The sequence below is a fragment of the Agelaius phoeniceus genome, chromosome 5, assembly GCF_051311805.1.
Source record: "Agelaius phoeniceus isolate bAgePho1 chromosome 5, bAgePho1.hap1, whole genome shotgun sequence".
Lineage (NCBI taxonomy): Eukaryota > Metazoa > Chordata > Aves > Passeriformes > Icteridae > Agelaius > Agelaius phoeniceus.
In genome coordinates, this window is record NC_135269.1 from 26,994,747 (window position 1) to 27,013,689 (window position 18,943).

At 40.4% G+C, this 18,943-nt stretch overlaps 2 protein-coding genes across 12 annotated transcripts in view; one reads left to right on the top strand and one right to left on the bottom strand.

Annotated features, from left to right (window-relative positions):
* Window positions 1-14,215, top strand: part of SLC5A8 (solute carrier family 5 member 8) — a 29,283-nt gene extending 15,068 nt beyond the window's left edge. Inside the window, exons 8-15 of the mRNA XM_054631821.2 lie at window positions 1,056-1,144; window positions 2,441-2,553; window positions 3,880-3,947; window positions 4,259-4,345; window positions 5,451-5,644; window positions 6,824-6,927; window positions 8,626-8,711; window positions 10,212-14,215. Of these exons, the coding sequence (XP_054487796.1) occupies window positions 1,056-1,144; window positions 2,441-2,553; window positions 3,880-3,947; window positions 4,259-4,345; window positions 5,451-5,644; window positions 6,824-6,927; window positions 8,626-8,711; window positions 10,212-10,343 (873 nt within the window). The 3' untranslated portion in view covers window positions 10,344-14,215. The remainder of the gene's footprint in view (window positions 1-1,055; window positions 1,145-2,440; window positions 2,554-3,879; window positions 3,948-4,258; window positions 4,346-5,450; window positions 5,645-6,823; window positions 6,928-8,625; window positions 8,712-10,211) is intronic.
* ANO4 (anoctamin 4) overlaps window positions 13,795-18,943 on the bottom strand; it is a 187,330-nt gene continuing 182,181 nt past the window's right edge. For 9 of the 11 annotated variants that reach the window (XM_077178703.1, XM_077178706.1, XM_077178701.1 and 6 more), the window contains one exon: window positions 13,795-17,480. In XM_077178703.1, the coding sequence (XP_077034818.1) occupies window positions 17,289-17,480 (192 nt within the window). In that variant the 3' untranslated portion in view covers window positions 13,795-17,288. The remainder of the gene's footprint in view (window positions 17,481-18,943) is intronic. The other 2 variants (XR_013182362.1, XR_013182361.1) reach the window with 2 other exon arrangements.

Sequence of the window (18,943 nt, forward strand, 5' to 3'; positions counted from 1 at the left end):
CTGTTTTGTGTCATCCAGCCCAAATTCCCCTGGACTGACGAGGGCAAAATCCTTCTCAGATTCAAACCATACTTGTGCCCAAAGCACACACCTGAAGAAAGGCTATTAGCAGGCAGCTCTTTGCTAGTGATGGTGAATCCTTCCCTCCTTCAGAGGAGAGATGGGCAATCAGACTGTGCTGCAGAGGAACCACCTCACCACTGATGATGACCTCTCCCTAAACAGACCTTGAGCAGAAGGTTTACCTGAGGAACAAGAGTTCTTGGCAGCCTATAGACTGGCCAGAGCCAGGGCCCAAGGAAATCAAATAACTTTTATTTGTGTGCTTAAGCCTAAGATAATCACAGGCTCTGGATAATACTCCAATGGACAGTAGCTGGAAAGGCAGGAGAAGAGCACAGACCATGGAGCACCTGAGGCAGGACCACTTGGTCTTTAAGAGGAAAATAAAATAAGACCCAAGGTAGAAAATGGAAGAAAATTAAGTTTTTCCTGTCAGTCAAATTAGTTTGGTAGAAACTGGAAGTAAGATACTAAAAATACCAACTTGTCTTTGAAAAAAAAAAAAATTGTTCAGGGAAGAAAATCTTTAAATTCCTCTCTCTTCCCAGCATTCAGATCTTGCAAATGTCAAAAAATGGCACACAGTTTCCTATATGGAAATTGATCTCAGGTACCAATATCTGAGTCTATGAACCTCTTTTTGTGGAGTGAACAGCAGAAAAAGCATCTGTGGCACCCAGCCCCCCCAAGGGAGTGATGTACAGAACAGAGCACTTGCTGCCCAGGCCTAGCTTCCTGTACAATTGTCACTGGAAACCAAGGTCCTGATGGCATGACACCCCAGCTAGATGGTCTCAACAGATTCTCTGTAGCTCTAGTGGACATTTTAGGGTTGTTTTTCTCTGTAAAAAATCAATAAATAGAGCAAGATAGGGCATTAAAAATTAGAACAGCTGGACAGAATGCCAGTGAGAAGGCTGTAAAAAACCAGTACAGTGATAAGATGAAAAATTAGAGCAAGATGGCAATACTTCTTAATCTGAATTTTTCAGCTAATGCCATACCTAGTGCTGGATATCATGCGTGATTTCCCAGGAGTGCCAGGACTTTTTGTGGCTAGTGCCTACAGTGGGACATTAAGGTAATTTAATAATCTGTAAACTGCTACCTTTTTTCCCCCTTTTTTCTTGGAGCTAAAGTTGTATTTATACTAAAACTTCTGTACATATTTCTTTGTCCAGCTAATTTCTAGTCTTAAAAAAATCACTGATCTCTTTCATAATGCAGCTTAAAAATCCACAGTTTCCAATATTTGGCTCTTAGGACTTAAAGTAGTTTGGAGTTCTCTACTAACAACATGAGGAAACAGTTAGCCACATGTCATGTAAAACACTAACAAATCCTTCTCTGTGCTTTTAAAGCCCCTCTGCTATAGGAATTTTTGAGTATTATGGATGGATAGTTACACCAAATAGCTACAGTTGGGGAAATTTCCTATTGCTCATCCTGCATAACTTCAAAGCCTTTCCTTACCCCTGATCTCTAGAGACTTCTTTTCTAGAGTTCCTGGGCTTCCAATTGTCTTGAATGAATCCATGAGACAACAACCACTATATATCCTACTATATACTGTAGGAGACAGATTGATACCCTTCTGTCCCATACTGGGGAGTGTTTTGTTCAGCTTTCCCAAGGAGTATCTTTAAGAAGCATTGTCTCAGTGAAGGCTCTGAGCAATAGCAAACAGTTAGAAATGAAGAAACTTACAAATGTGACACCAGAATAATTTTTTAAATTCTGAATACTGGTAGGTACATAAATAGAGGGAACAGCCAAAATATTAGTTTCACATGGTGAAGAAAAGCTGGTGGCTTGCAGGAGCAAGGTACATTCAGACAAAGGATGACCTGGTTGTGCCTTAGGAGTGCTGGTTTCTCTGATCCCACAGGGAACCTTCAGTAGTTTGGTTTGTAGATGCCTAATTTAGTAGGCATGTAGTTTAGTAGATGCCTAATTTTTAGGTGACCATAATTAAATTATCTGAGTTCTTCTCTGGGGGTGCACTTAAAGTAAACAGTGATGTGGGAATTTTACCCACCCAGTTATATGCTGTAGATCATTTGTGAAGGTATCATGTATACCAGTAGTGTTTACAGCCTAGCTATATATAACAGATATTTCTATTCAGTTCTCCAGGTCCAGCCCAGCTTTTCATCAGTATGTGCCTTGACTTCACCGAGGATAATTACTTTAAACAGTTTTTCTAAGCTGTTAGCTGCATTCTCTGCAATAAGTTATTTAAACCTATGCAACAGTTACATTAGTTTTCTGGCGCTGTTCTAGACAGTGGCAGTTTCTCTGTGCCAGTAACCTACCTGTTATCTATGATTTCAGCATTTAAGATATAAAAAAATTGTATAAATCTTGCCTTCTGTAGTACAGTGTCCTCCAGCATCAATGCTCTGGCTGCTGTGACTGTTGAAGACCTCATTAAGCCCTACTTCAAATCTCTCTCTGAAAAGAAGCTGTCATGGATTTCCATGGGGATGAGTAAGTTTGGAAAACATCTTTTCTGCTTTTGCTTTACAAAGTGAAGGTTTGATTCAGACCTTGCTTATGATGGTGTATGTCAGGAGTAAGTAATTCATACCAGTGGGACTATGTCAGTGCAGCATTTGAGGGAGACAAGATCAGCTGTGTAGGTTTTACACAAATGGGGAACAAGTGAGTCTAAGGAAAAAAGGCAACCATCTTGTTTGGTCTTGAATTTAATTTGTAAGGAAATACGCACTACATCTGTGTTCAGTATTGATTCACAATTCTACAAAGCCAAATATCTCTGACTTAAACACCTATTTTTCTTTCATCTGTCAAAAATGAGAAGCAATGGAAGCTGTTTTGTAACATTTTTTAAATTGATATGCAAGCAGTAGCCTTGTGTCCTAAAAATATTCCAGGGAACAAGAAATTTCACATCTTCTCTGATACACTCTCACACTGTCACTCTGTTTAGCTCCTCTGCTTAATGTAACTCGAAGAGAATCAGAACTAGAGTGAACAGATTATTTAAATCTGTGAAATGCAATTGTCACGTCTGCTACTTGTACTGTCTGTGACCAGCTGCAGGTGTAGCCCAAGAAAGTGTTTGTAGTAAGAATGAAAACACCTCCATCCCAACTTGCTGTCATGTTGGAGCCCATACCAGGGAGCATGGCAGACTGCTGGGAGGGTACCAAGAATTAAATATTGTCACCTGAGAGAAGTTTCTTAAACATTGCAAACAATGCTTATGCCAAAATTGTTGTTTGTGGTATGGTGAGTTGCCTGACACATCACAATGAATAGTGAGATTAACCTCATGCTCGAGCAGTGAAACTCAGCAAGGGCGGAGGTGGGAAAAACAAGTAAGCCAGTGTTATGGCTCCTGGAAAGAGGCACTGTGTCCTGGTGACCTGGGATGTGCTCTGTCACTGTGCCAGCTCCCAGTCATCTGCCAGCATTTACTCTTTCGCTTCCTAGACTTTGGCTGAGAAGTGAAAATCATTCCCTCAAAATAAGGACAATGACACAGGATATTAGCTGAGACATATGAACAATAAATGGGTTATTGCCACTATGCTTAATCTATGTGGCTGACATTTATTACCTAATCTTTAGTAATTCACAGAATGAGGACTTTGTCAACTTTGCGTGATCTCTTCTTAATGTAAACAGAAACCTGACCTTTTGGCCAATTCAGACTCTCTTAGAAAAACTCCAGATGTTAGCACTTTTATCTGGGAGGTGTTAGGACTGTACTGGGTTAGACAGAAACTTTTCCATTAGTGATTTTCAAACTTTGGCAGATTTATACATTGTTCTGCCTTTCACATACAGGCCTGTTTTATGGTGGAGTCTGCATTGCTATGGCTGCAGTGGCATCTCTTCTGGGAGCCTTGTTGCAGGTAGGTGCCAGACAGCTTTTTAATGTTGAATGACCCAGAATAGATTATGTAAGAAAATAATTGCTGAATACCATGATGAGATTAGTTTTTATTCTTTCTTGGGTATTGATGTGAAACCACCCATGGCCTGTGTTTTAAGGGTCCATGGCTCAGCCTGTGTTTTAAGCATCCATATATCAAATCCTGGCAACTGAGTACACACCACTTTAAAAAGTTTCATAATTTCTTTCTGAACATCTTCTCTTCTTGTCATTTTGGAAGCTTTACCTTCCTTGCACAGCACCTGATAGCAGACTTTCTTCCTTCCTCAGGCAGCGCTCAGCATTTTTGGCATGGTTGGTGGCCCCCTTTTAGGACTGTTTGCCTTGGGAATCCTCTGCTCCTTTGCAAATGGAATTGTAAGTAGAAATTTAAAGACCTGTTCATCCAAAATGTATTGATAATTTTGGGCTTCTTCTTCCACTAATAATTTGATGTTGGGCAGCAAGGGAGATGTCTTTGGTACTTTCCGTGAGGACATTTCCCCTTGCTCCCTTTCTTCCTTATCCCAAGGAAATGACAGTCAGAGCTGTATAGGAACTTGAATTTCCATCCCATGAAGAGATTTGGATGGGGGAAATAATCTGAATAAAAATGAGGCTTTGACAAGGATTCTTAAAACCAATTTTAGAAGCAGGGACAATGCATCTCGAGATACAGCTGAACAACCACTAGGCTCAGAGAATGCTGGCCTGTCTGAGCAAAAGGGGGTCAGGCCAGGAAAATGGGGTCTAGGCACTTGCAGACCAAATTGGGGTATTCTCAGAGTGCTTCCATATTGTAAAATTACCATTTTCAGATGAAAAACCTTTTCCATCAAAAAAAGGATTTGACAAACTTCGTTGATATGGTCCATGGTTTAGTATTGCAGGATTACTATTTAGTATTAGTAATTGTACCATTACTATTTACAGGTTTACTAATTTATTATAGTAATATTACTGTAATAATATATTAATATATTAATATTAGTATAATATTTTACTATTACCATTTTCAGGTTTACTAATCACTGATCTTTACCTCTTTGCAGTTGAAAATTTTATATATATACTAAAGTAAATAATTAAAAATTATTAGCTCTCAGCCACAACCCCACCTACCTCTGATGTAGGAGAGACTTTTTCGCTAAAACAGGTCACATGAGAAAATTGAAAATTTACTTCTGTATTTGTTCAAGGAGGGCCTCAAATACCATATACCATGAAGACCAAAGTTATCCTTTGATTGTAAAGACCTAGTGGCCAAACAAAAAGAGGTGTGCTCAGAAGCTGTGAGAAAACATTGTATTTCCCCAAAAGGGAATGAAGTAAACTCCCCAGCACTTCCCAACTGTATATTTCATTTTTGCTATGGAGACTTATGTTCAGATTATCTTGACTATTTCTTACTCATCTAGTTGTTGTTTCTTTCAAATATCTTTTGCTTTTCATGTAAATGCAAGTTTCACTTTTTGTTTTGCAGGGAGCATTTGTAGGTCTTGTCAGTGGTTTCATTATTTCACTTTGGGTTGGAATTGGATCCCAGATTTATCCTCCACTTCCAGAGAGAACCAAGCCACTCGATCTCTCAACTGTGGGCTGTAATATATCCTTAGGAAATTTAACATCAACAGAAATTCCATTAACAACGGTTTTCAGCACACCAGGTGCAGAAAGGTATATGAGTTCATCAAGTACAGTAACGAAGTATGCATTTTTTTTTAAAGAAACATGAACATCTGTACAGTATTTGGGTTACTATAATGATCCTCTGGTCTGTCTACCACACTCTTTGAGATGCAGCAGTTTTCTCTGATTTTTTTTTCCCTCTCAGACTGAAGTAGTTTGTCTGAGTTATCCCACAACAGAAGTCAAAGTGAATATTTCTATTAATCTGAAAAGCTTCCATTCAATATTTGAGTTCAAAGGCTTGGACATGCCTTACTGTGGACCACAGTTTTAAACAAAGATATCATTTATAGTTATTGGATTAGCTTCCACAATCTGTCATATGAATTAGAGTAATTGGCAGTTAAAGGGCAAAATGCCAGTTAGCAGCTCTACCTACAGCAACTTATCTGTGCAGAATAGTTCTAATCAGTGCATTCAGAATGGGCACAATATATGGGATTTCCTCCGCTTTGCAACTGCCAAATGTCTTACTCTAGATGATCACAGTTAAGTTTAACATGAATGGCAATACAGAGAACAGCAGGAACAGAAAAAAGGCTGAAAAACCACATTTCTAGGGTTTCCAAATCCTTACACCTTAGAGCATTGTACAATCAAGACATACCCTGACACACTGGGTGCCCAACATCCGGTTTCATATACCACACCTCTTGCATGAGCCCTCCAGCATTGCTCCTGGCTGCTGGGAAACACCTGTTGCAACAGAGGACATAGTCAGGGAGAGCAGAATGACGTGTAAAGACAGTTGCTCTGTTGTTTCTGGCTGTTTAGAGCTGCATAGGGTTGATTTCCTTGTTGGGTTTTTTTGTGCCCCTTTCTTTAAATAACACCACCCTTGCTAAAGAAATTAATCCCTTCATCTGGATAACTAGAGTGTTCAGCTCTGCACTAGATTCCTAGCAGAGACAGGACTGTCCTGTTTTACCTGCTCTGTCTCATGCATTGCCTCACTGTACTGGCTAGCCTTGTCTCTTACAAAGGAACTTGTTCTGCAAATTTTGGCACAAATTTTCAGTGCACATATGATTGTATGGAGGTAGCTCAAGATTACCAGGTTTCTTGGTTCAAAAGTATCTCTGTATTTATACGCTGTCTGGAAACAAGCACTTTCAAGTTTTTTGGAAAAGAAAAGGAGAGATTAACACTTTTTCTGCTTTATTTCAGGCCTGCCCTGGCAGACAACTGGTATTCCTTGTCTTATCTCTACTTCAGCACACTTGGGACACTCGTCACAGTAGTTGTGGGGATAATTATCAGCCTCCTAACAGGTACTAGTTTCAGAGTTGTGATTGAATGTGTCTCAGATCTCTTTTAAACTAAGATGTCCTGAGAGCCACAGGAAGTGCCAGTAACCTATTGCAAACACTGTGTAAAGGTTACCATCTTAAATCGAATTTCCTCCCCTCAGCGCTTCTGCATCCTGCTCCTGGTCTTTGCCCACAGCAAAAGTTACTACAAATCTCTAAGGAGAAAGAAGTTTCAGCAGATTTTTAAACCTAAGGGTCATAAAAAGAAGGAAAAAAAAGACATCTGTCTTTCCTGTTTTATTAGATGCCTGCAGGGACTGGAGGTTTAAGACTTGTCCCTGAACATGGCAACAACTCCGAGCAAGGAAATACACCCATGCTTCTAGAGGACATAAGCAGTTTGACTTTGAGTGAGTTCAGAGCACTCAAGGGCTGTTGTCTGCATCCATAGAGTGCATGCTTTTCACCACATTCCTCAAGAACATGCCTGAGAGCTGCACATCTCTGCATGGCTATTTTAGCTTCTTTTTCAGTTTCCCAGTACTTTTGTGCTAAGGGAAAAAGCAGCTTGCCATGGGTAAGAATGGGGAGTTCAGTTCCAGCCCATGGCCTCACTACTTTTGCATCCAGGTCAGATGCAAGCTACATTTGTCATTTACCTCATGCATGGCAGAAACAGCAAAAAAGCAGCTGTTCTCACAGCTTTTCCCAGTATCCCCAGCCAGATTCATATAACAGCCCTCATCTTGGAGGCTGTTCGATTTCAAATTTTTATAATGCTCCACAATGGCTCCAGGACTTTGAAACTCCAAACTCAGTAGACAAACTCACATTAACTTCCCTATGCCTTGCAACTTATAAGCACAAGCCACATTTATCTAATTTTATTTTTCTTCTCAGTTTTTAGATTTGCTCCACACTTATCTTCAAGCACATGCTCTTCCCATTGCTATAGTGATGCTTGAATCCAAATTTCACTTTTTACCTGGTAGGGATCAGGTTACATATAGGCCATGAAACAAAGCATGAAAACCACACAATTCTCTAAATCCAGATGAGAAATACTCAGCCCAAGAACAGAAGCACAAAAGAATTAACCCAGTCACAATGTCACCCTGCTTCTCATGGAGCAAGATTCCATTTAAGCCTCAGATAGCAAGCAGAGCTAATTCCCAGCACCTACATCAGTTTTGTTTCCCACCCAAGAATAGCTAATCTTCCATGCCTTAAAAATGCCCAGACATTCCATTAACCCTCATCCCCCCATCTTGGGGATGCTCTTAAACAATTCACTATAAAAATTGCTGGTGAGTTTGGAGACAGGAGTCTTGCTGATAGGGAGCTGAGAACTGGAGCTCAGGGTTCAGGGTAGCACTTGGTGCCAGAGCTCCTGGACTGGCAGAGTAGTCACAGATGCAATTTTTTCTTTTCTGGTGATTGCCGGATTCAATTTTTTTTTCCAAAATAGGAAATCCAAGGAGGATTTAGGAAGCTGGGAAATAGCTAAGGCATTTCAAATAGACCTTGAGGGATTATTTTATATATTGAGAGGAGCAGGGTATACATTTTTGTAAAGAAATGATCCCTAAGGTCTGTGATTGCTTGATGGCTTTTGCTGCATGACTCTGTCCTGCTTGCCTGGCCTGGTGCCCATAGCTGAGGTCTGACACATGGTTTGCATGTGTAAAGCTGGCTGAATAAAGCTTGTCTATTTTGTAGGAGGACTAAAGCAGAACACAGATCCTAAATTCCTGCTGACCAAGGAAGATTTCCTGTCCAACTTCTCACGGTCTGAAACTGAGCAAGTAAGTGTAACTGTGCATCTCTGATTTAAATCAGTCTTTGCTCCAGGGGACAAAGGCAAACAAATTTCCTGGCTCATGTTTTTCCAATCAGGATGAATAGCACCTGATGCTGCCTGATAGGACTATCTGCTTTAAGGCAGTAGGAGAGCACAAGGCAGGTGGGACTAAGGCAAGGAAGCACTTTTGCCATAGCTTCAGTCAACAACAGAGAAGCAACTGAGAAAAGGGACAGTTTTCTCCATGTTTCTGCTAGAATACTCCCTAACTGGCCTCTGGGAAGCTACCCCAAGGCACACCTTGGACTCAGCAAAGATTCCTTTTTTTGTGAACATGTGTTCTCTTAGGTTGGAATTTTTTTGTAACTTTGACTACTGTTTGAGAAAAAACATTTCTAGTCAGTGTATCTGTTTCATACCTCTCATCCTAAGAAAAAGAAAAGGGGAAGTATTATTGGGTAATAACATCCATTAGAAGGGAGAATACAGGGAAATTATTTTTTTAAAATAAACTACAGATCACTTTTCAGTCAATATCGTCAGCTGAGCATTCAAGTTCAACTTTGTTCAGTAGTTCAGGCAATAATCATATCTTTAAGATGGTCCAGCTTGCAAAATGTTTTTTCTTGATACTTACAACTCCTTCTAGAATGATCCTATGTATTTCAGCTTCTGGATAAGAACACCAGTGAAAAAAAGGGATATTATACCATACTATTGTAATGCTATTTGCCCATGTCAGTACTGGAGATCAGCTATCCAGTTACTGTCATTCACTGCCTTCAATGGGTCAACATCTGTTTCTACTATCTGGGAATTTAATCCCTGAAGTCTTTTGAAAAAGAGCAAAACAATCCACCACCCATATGGAAGCTAATGTCCACAGCCATACTTTTTTATGCCTGGAGTCAGAAACAAGTCTCTTTATGTGTCTGTCTCTTATATGGCTAAGAGCTGAATAACAAGTGGTTGGAATCAAAAATACTGTTGGAATCAAAAATACTGCAGAAAGTTGATGAGATAAAAAATCAGAGCTAACTAAGCAACTTTCTGCACATGAGGAGCTCAATATCTCATTCCATTTCCATAATAGAAATGTGACATCAAAGCAATGGTGCATGTTAATCTGCTCTTCCTGTCATAGATGGGGCAAGGATGAAGGGTTGGGAGTCAATAGCTCAAAGACCTGGTGGTGACATATCAGTAGACATGAAAACAGCAATTAGAACTTTGCACACCCAGACCAATTTGCAGGACAAGAACATTTTGTGTTACAAGAACATTTTACACAATAAGTACCTTATGCAATACAAAACTTTCAGTGCCCCTAGAAAAATACCATCTACTGCAATGAATAAGTATTTGTGCTCTGTCAGCAGCCAGCATGTTTTCCTGCAAGGCAACCCTGTATGTCAGGCCTGACTCTGCTGGCCAAAGAGAGGTCAAAGAGAGGAAGACTCTTTCTTCTGTTTCACAGCATGGCTTTTGTCTTTTGTTTTTTTAGCCAGAGAAAGTGGAAGTGTTGAACTGGAAACCATTTACCATGGCAAATGAAGGAACTGACAACCCTGCCTTTAGCCACATTGAAATGGATGTTGCAAGTGACAAGAATAAAGTCAATGGTCTTCACATATGACACAAGGCTGTGTCAGCCCATGAGGACAGTTTTGTTCATGTCAAGCACTGTTGATGTTCCTGTTCTGGGTCGGTTACCAGCTCTGCTGGGGTCAGGGGCAGGCATCTGCTGAGCTTTGTGGCACTATCGCCTTTGCATGACCTTGACATTAGTCAAGAAAGGAATCAGGTTTTTCTTGCACTTCCTCACTCTCTCTGATTCTTGGTGACAGAGCCTAAAGCAATATGTGAAATATTTGCCTGATATTTTGAGCTTCCTGGAAAATATCTGCTTTTAATCTCATTTCACCCTCAGAGTGAATTTTTTATTTGGAAAGAGTACTGTTCGCCCAGACATGGTTGTTTTTCTGGCTTTTTTTTTTTCTTTTTTCTTTTAAGGCATTGAAAGTATGAAGAGATTAGGGTGTGGGACGTTATCAGATTGCAAGAAACTGTGGGGTTTTTTTTTTGTATAGGAGGCATATTTAGTACTATATGGTTCTTCTGTAGAACTGATTCTGAGAGCATATTTATTTTGTTGGTTTTGTTGTCTTTTTTTTTTTAACCCACTTGTTTCTTGGCTACCTGCAGCTTCTCCTCTGTGCTCACTGCTGTGAGCTGCAAGAGTGACTTTGGTGGTGGTAGAGGCAAGAGTCAGTACTGTTTGTCCTTTCATGCCCTATCTCCCTGTTCTCCTCTGTCTTGCCCTTACAGAGCTGGTCCTCATGAAGGAAATAATCTATTTGCACTTTTTATTCAGTGCCATAGACCAGAACCACAGCAGCCTTCTGCTGCATGCCCAGCTTGCTGGGCTAGGATTGTTGCACTGGGCTGGACACAGTGCACAGAGATGTTAACAAAGAAGGTTCCCTTTTGGCTGTACTGGGCAAGAGTGAAGGCTGCATCTGCATTTGCCACAGCAGTTCTCTCCAGAGCTATGCGCTGAAACTTTCTTTGTGTTCTTGCCGTCCTTGTTTTCACTCTAGGAATTCATGTTCAAGGTTGGTTCAGATCAGGCAAGTGCTTACTGTGTTTTGCAGGTGTGCAGAGCCCCCTGCACAATTCTCTGGGATGGAGAAGGGACCACAGGTGATATCACATGGTGGAGGCTTCTCCAGGGCTGCAGGGCTTATGGAATGGCCTATCCTCTGGTGGGGCTGCCAAGAGAAGGTTAACAGCCCATCCACGTGAGACCATGCCCTGTGTTGGTGTTTTGGGAGAGTGAAAACCCCCATTGCTTTCTTCTACTGCTTGCTTTTGGGTACAGTGGGGAACAGACTGACCCACTGTGTTGTTTTTGTGCTTCAGACTTTTACTATGGCTATACAGGAATGTTTAAAACTCTTCTACAGCAGCAAAATTAAGCTGGAAAATTAAAGTCATTGCAGGAAAGCTGAGCTGTGATGCTTAGAAGGCAGTCATGCTTGGGAATCAAGTGAAAAACTGACTGCATGCCTTAAATGGCTTTCTAAAAATTATACTGCATTTGTGCCAAGTACTGAGCTGCTGTAACTTGGAAAATGACACAGTGCTAGCTTAGTTACCTTGACTGCGGCCCTGTAGCATCTAAATAAATTTTTTTCTGTGCCCTTGTGACAGAGGACATTTGATGATCTACTGTATAAGATGAACTGTTAGAAAAGAAAGGTGAAAAAATGGGCTCTAAGGACTCGGTCTGGAGAAGAGGGCAGCCAGACACTCTGTGGGTGCACCAAGGCCTTGACTCCATTGGCTAACCCAGCGCAAAACTATGTGGTGATGGAGGCAGCTTTCCCCCATGCCTCCTGAAGCATTTTTTTGCATTATCCAGTACAGACTTTAGGGCCAGCCCCTTTTCCCACTCCACTGCTGTAGCTCGGGTTCAGGTCAGTGCCTAAAGCCACTGTGTGGAAGGGCTGTGATCAAGTGGGATAGATCCCATGAGTTATGTCTTGTGTCCCTTTATCTGAGATCTGAGACAAACAATAGCATCCTGAATAAAGTCTTCTAGGGTTCAGGACAGGAATATCTCTGTTTTGGGACTGTCTGAGTTACTCTGAGACAATTAGCCCATTGACTGAATCAGCTGGCTATGCTTCTCAAGTCTCAGAAGATAAGTGCAGCTCATTCCACCTTGTGCCTTGTCTTCATGACCCAGAAACAGATACTGCATTCTGTGCTATGGAATACTTCTTCAGCCTTGGAATATAACAATTTATACTTACCTGGTACTTTCAGCCCACAGATCTGAAAGAGGGTAGGTACTGCTATCTCCATGCTGCTGCAGAGTGCTGAAGTGGACTGGTGTGCCTCTGTGTACCTGTGCTTTGTGAGAGAGCTGTAACAGAGAACAGAAGCCTGCAGCAAGCACTTGATCTGTGTGCCTGCCAGTATGGCTACAGCCCTCCCAATCCAAATGCTGAATTCCCATCTGAATGTGCTTCTCCAGAGGGTGGCTGGTCACTGCTGTGTGAAACAGAATCAGCATGTCCTTTCTGCATCACTCTGTGCTGAAATTACTGCGCTGTAGTTGATGCTGCCTTAGATCATCTGTAACTTCTACCTGTTTTGTTCATGAAAACTAATCTTCCTTGCTGTCAGACTTAAAAAATGTAGTTTTCTTCTCTGTGCTTTGAATTCACTTAGTTTTTTAAAACAGAGGAAACAAGTTAATTACCATCTTACCTCCCCTTTATTGCTGAAGTCACTATTTAAGCACTGAGCAGTCATTTAACTTGAATTTTGGTATGAAGTGAAGTTTGGGTTTGGGCCAGGTGATATTTATTGGTCCACAATCATAACATCAAGATGAGTTTTCACTGGGAAGTATATCTTTCAGTAAGCAGTTTAGAGACAAACACCCTTAGGCTTTGCAGGTGACCTAAGCAGCTACCCCATTTCTTGTTATCTAACCTCCCATAACTGCTGCAGAGCTATAAAGTGACTTTTTTGGCTTTATTTTTTCCTATATTCTTCTTAATTGATATCATTAATTAAAACAATTAATTGATTTTCAATAATATTTTCTCTGGGAAAATATACTGTCTTCTGCTAGCTGAACTCTAAGCCAAGGCCTTCCTTGTCTGTGTAAAAGCAAGATAATTCTTGGAGTCTCCACCATACTCCTGCATCCTGATCCTTCATCTCTCTCAGCTAAAAGCTCTCCTGATAAAGAAATGTGGGATGCTCAAAACTGACTCATTTCACAGGAGTGGGAGCACTCCGCAGTGTCCAAATTACATGGAGCATCTGGCAGGGTCATGAGACAAAACAATTAGGAACCTGTTTAAGTAAAAACATTAAAAAACCCCAACCATGAAACCACAACAGTAACAATATTTGACTATGTGAACACACAAAAGAACCACGGAGAGAAAATAGTGACAGATTTTGTCTCTTTTTGGTCTGCATTTAAATTTTACTTCTATCTGACTGGCCAGTTTGCTTGCTGAACAAATAAGGTAAACAGAAAGAAACTCATGAATGACAAGCAGTAAATATTTCATGTGCATTATTTATTTTTAAAGTTTATTACATCACATTGTACAAGCATTAAACATGGCTTTATGTTGATGATTTTTTTTAAAGTGTGAAAACTTGACATTCTTCTCCATAGAATTTTAATTTTTCTATTTACAAATAAACAATTTCTCTATATACTTTATATATATGTATATATATATAATATATATGGTCAATAATGTAACTCCCCTCAGAAAGATTTAAAATAAAAAAGAACTGATTTGTAAACACGTTTTCTGTTGTAGTATTTGGTGACTTGAACGTAGATGATGCTCTATTCCTAGATTTTTCTTTTGTCAGAGTATCCAGGTTGTTCATTTAGATTTTTTATTCTAAGATCTGTAAAACCAGCATGGGACAGAATGCAAAAAACTTAGCAAACGGGCTGAAAAACAGTCCCAATATACATTTTTTCCTTGGTTTTAAAAACTGGTGTGTAACTGCTCATGAAGTACATGCTGCTGTCAAGAATGGCCTATGGAGAGCAATCCTATGCTGATTGCAAGATGATTTCACAGTAAATCCTCTGATGTGTGCTGTCCTGCTTGCTATGTAAAATGTCTGTGCCATGCATTGAGGTTGCAGTTTTTTCTCATTCTCTTGAAGGTAGTGCTCTTGTGGAGCTGGAATAAATAAACAACATACAGGACTGTCACATGGAGATTTAAACAAAACCCATCATCAGATCAGGAAGAGAATGGCATAAATTAGTTCTCTAGAGACTATTAAAATTCCATTTATTATTATACTATTATTTGTATTTTATTTTTCTAGGAAATAAAAAGGGGGCATCTTTCCTGAGTGTTCTGCTATGTAGCTCTGAAGGACTCTGGGGAAATCTGTTCATCAGACCAGCAGCAGAGAAACCTCGATGGGTTGGCTGGTCAAACTGAAGTGACAGAGATGTACTCAGGGTCTGCCAGGGAGGTCAGAGCCCCTTGCAGCATCATACTCAGCACAAGCTTGGCAAGCAGCCAACCTATGATCTTATTTAGAGCAGAGCAGGACACATCTTCTAGCAATGTGTTGTCAGGAAAATTCATCCTAATGCAGCTATCTTGAAAACTACTCTCAAAAGCAATTATTAGCTATTGCATTTCTGCTGCACATTATTTGTTTTGGCACATTTTATTGCAGTGGTTTCTCTGGAGTGGAAGTCAGTTTATATTCTACTGTATTTCAGTTCAGTTCTCAGAGTTACTGAGATCTAAATTGACAAAGCTGCCTCTTACTGCAGGGATTAGCAAAGGTCCATTTTGCTCATATAGGTGACACTGATTTTATGCATGGCTCATGTCTCACTTTACTACTTAGTAAACAGTTTCTAAGCTCTGGTCATCTGTTGGTTTAGACATTAAACAAAGGGTATCCAAAACAATCCAATTATTCATGTGAATTTCGTCTGAATATGATTTTGCACAGTGATCCTGCCTCAAAATTCCCAGGCTGCAGCTGTAGGTGGTGGATGGTAAATACTAACCCATCTGGCATGTGTGTATTGGAGGTCAACATTGCCTGATCCCCACCCCCTATTTACAGAGACAGAAATATTTCTATTTCCCCACTGTCCTGGGGGCTGTGTCCACAGCTGCTGTGAGCAAAGATGAACAAATTCACTTCCCCATTAGTCAGGATTTTACCCCACAGCCACTACTTGTGCTCCCCACTCAGTTTGGCACCAAGACAACACAGAACAGGCTAATCCTGATATTCCTTCAGTGTTTATGTTGTCTCATGGGACTTTCAGGCTTGGGCCAGGATCTGATAAAAGGGAGCTGCTATGTCATTTATCCTCTTCAGATAGGATGGAGGGTCACTACTGGAGGAGGTTCCTTGCTTTTTTGTGTAGGCAGGCAGTGGCTACAGAGAGGAGGGTGCTCACATTTTCTTTCATCCCTCTCCTTCCTCAAGTCATATTGCCTTCCATCAAAGCTCCCCCCTCTCATGCAAATAGCACAGTTCTCCTTTGCAGTGGAAAAAAGTTAATATTTCTAATTTGCTGATATTTGTCTTAGTGCAAATGGTCCTGTTGTCATGTGGAGCTTGAGGTATCCATCTGTAGGATCTTGCATTGCGTGGTCTGTCCAGAAGGGCAAATTCTACTCCTTCTATCAAATTACTTCTAGAATAACTTTTAGAAATAACTGATTGAAGAGCTTTCACAACACTCAGTATTTTGATTCATGTTGCTCCATCCAACACTTATTATGTCTTCAAAGCTACAAGTCCACTCTTTTGGGTTAATAGTCTGGAAATTTTGAATTTCTTAATTAAATCAGAAATTTTAAATTTCTCAATATTAAGGAATTTGCTAAAGGATGCTGACAGTGACTTATTTTGCCCAAGTCTCATTTGCAGCCTGTGCAGAATTGCTCTGCATTAAGGATTTCAAGCTGTTTCATACTACAGTCTGTTGTTTTGTTTTTTCTCTCCACCCCTTTCATAGATAATGGAATGATTAATACAGAAAGTGCTACAAGTGTAGATATTCTGGATGACTGTGTTTTATTCTGCTCACCTTGTTCATCTGCCTTTTTTTGTTTGTTTTACTTAGGCAGATAGGTCTTTAAGACACTGTCTGACATGTGTTACATGTGTAAGTACACCCTAATTCCTGACTAGGCCTCAATGTGATCTGGCAACACAAATCTGTGGGCAGTTCTGGGCAAGATGCCCTAACCTGATTTCATTCCTTCAGACATCAGACAGTCCTATAGCTGAAAAGGCACTGTTCAAAACTTTAACATATATTACCAACTTTTCACAGTGTCATTTCCAAATAAATGATCCTACAGCTAGATACCTCTGGCCACATTTAGATGCTTGGCTATCTGCACTTCTGATGCCTACATTTTTCAGCATTGTCAGGCCAGTTGATCAGACTCATGATCATGCATCTCCCTCTAGATAATACTTCAGTATTGTTGAGCAATGGAAATGGTCCAGCTACGTGACCTTAACCGGTGGCAAATGCAAACTAACGCGGTTGGGTCCGCTGTGGAAGAGAGCAACGCTGCCATGCACGTGCTGCAGGTGGTGGCCACACACACAGACAAACACTGCCACGTTGCCAAGGCGCAGTCACTGCTTGTGAAGTAGCAGCTTCATGAGAATGAGCCGGAAGATCACCAAGTTCTGTAAAGCACTGGAAGTTGTGTAACTGCTTTGAAGTTCAGGGCCCTGAGTTTTAGTCAGGGCCTGGGAACTTCCTGGCAAGAGTGCAGAGACTTAGTATTGGTCTGATGTGCTCGTGTTGACATCAGCTCTGGAGAAGACTAAGCCTTGGAAACACCTCTAATTTCAAAAGGCTTATGACAAAATCCACCCTTTTGAAGAGGGGCGCACATGTGCTAAATGCACACATTACTGACTATTCCTTTCAGTGCACTCTCTGCTGTAGAAAACCAGGATTTTTTTTATAAACAAGAGTTCTTATCTTCTTTTGAGCAGTTTCTTCCTCATCCTGTCATGGCCACTCATTGTGATAAGATTTTCCATTCTTTTTCCTTTCCTTCCGCTCTTTTTGCAGACGTTCTAGCTCAGCTTCATACATCATTTCCTGAATCAGGTACTTTTCTCTCCTCATTCGATCTCTCAGATCTTTTGGAAGATCTGGAATTAAGTAGGAGATCAGATGCTTTATGCAAAAGACAAGGTGCTGTGAACACAGAAAAAGGAAAGAAAAATTTAAAACCTCAGGAGGAAAACAAGTACTTTTCGTATCTTGTGAAAACCATCTCTTTCTGATATGTGTTTAAACTAAATCCATGACTAAATTTTAAGGGAAAAAACCAATGAAGTTTTTTCCCCCACAAAAACTCCAGCCACTCAGTGAAGTGTGGGTCACAGCAGAAATTATGAGCAGGTGGGTTAAAAGAAAGCCTCAAAACTGTTCTATGACCTGTGTGTTCAAAGCCCAGAGGTCATGATTTGCTGTAAGGTTGTTTGGGCAGAGCCTGGTGTTAGTACTGGTATTAGTTCCTGCTCTGCAGGAAGAGGAGGCTCAAATGATGTAACATTTTCCTTTTGCCATAAACACATCAAAATTTGAAGTAGTTGAATCTATACAAAAGCAGTAATATATCTATACAAAACAAAACCTAAACAACACTGTGTCTCTTATCCAAAGACATATTCCTGTTTAGCAAACACCACAGTTAAACAGAAGTTGACTGACCCTTTGTCCCTCCTATTTTAGGCATGACACAGCAAAACTTGAGTTTGATGCCCAAGGATTGCATGAGTGTCCTTTTCTGTTTGATCAGAAATGCTGCTTGGAGATTTATTCACTTCACTTAAGAGGAAGAACAGATAAACAAAAAAATCTTCCATCTCAGAAAGGACATACATTCAAGATTGGAGAAATAAAGGTATTTTTTCTTCTCCAAGCAGAACCCTTCTTTTGAAAGCCACTGAAAAGAGAACGTAAAATGTTTTCCCATGTATTCTTCCCTCATGATAAATAAACTCACAATACTCTGATTGTTAGGGTTTTTTGCCAAACCTAAAAAGAGGGGGAAAAAGCCTCTTCTGTCGGTTTAGCCTGGACAAAGAATTCCTTTTGCAGTGATAGGAAATACTTTTGTTCGTTTTCAAAGGAGGTTAAGTTATCCAAAACAAACCACACTCAGAGTGCCAAAAAGGGGCCTGAGCCTAGGCAGTTACTTAATTTATGAAAAAACCTATCTTGAATCCCCGGTATCTTTGTGCAATCTTTATTGTAAGCACTGCGGCAATCACAATACAACCCTTAGTGTTTTCAAAAAAATAGGTCATGGTTTCTGCTGCAATTACCTTTTTGATTCCAGAGATATAGTTAAGGAGACAGCTTGTAGTGTCACTAAAAAGAGTGGCTCATGTTGAGGGAGGCAGATATGAGCCAGCCTATGGCTTTGGTTGAGAAAAAGCAAAGTCAACTCAGATGTGCCTGGTAAGACTAAAAGTTATTCCACAGTTGGTCACACATTTGGTTGGACACTGAGATATGAACAGGGCTCATTTTTCTTGCCTCACTTCTCTTTGTGCTTACACTGTGCTGCCTTTATGTCAAGTGTGTATCAAGAGGCCAGACTCTCTTCAGTCTTTAAAATTCTTAGGCTGACTTTCCAAGACTATTCTTGT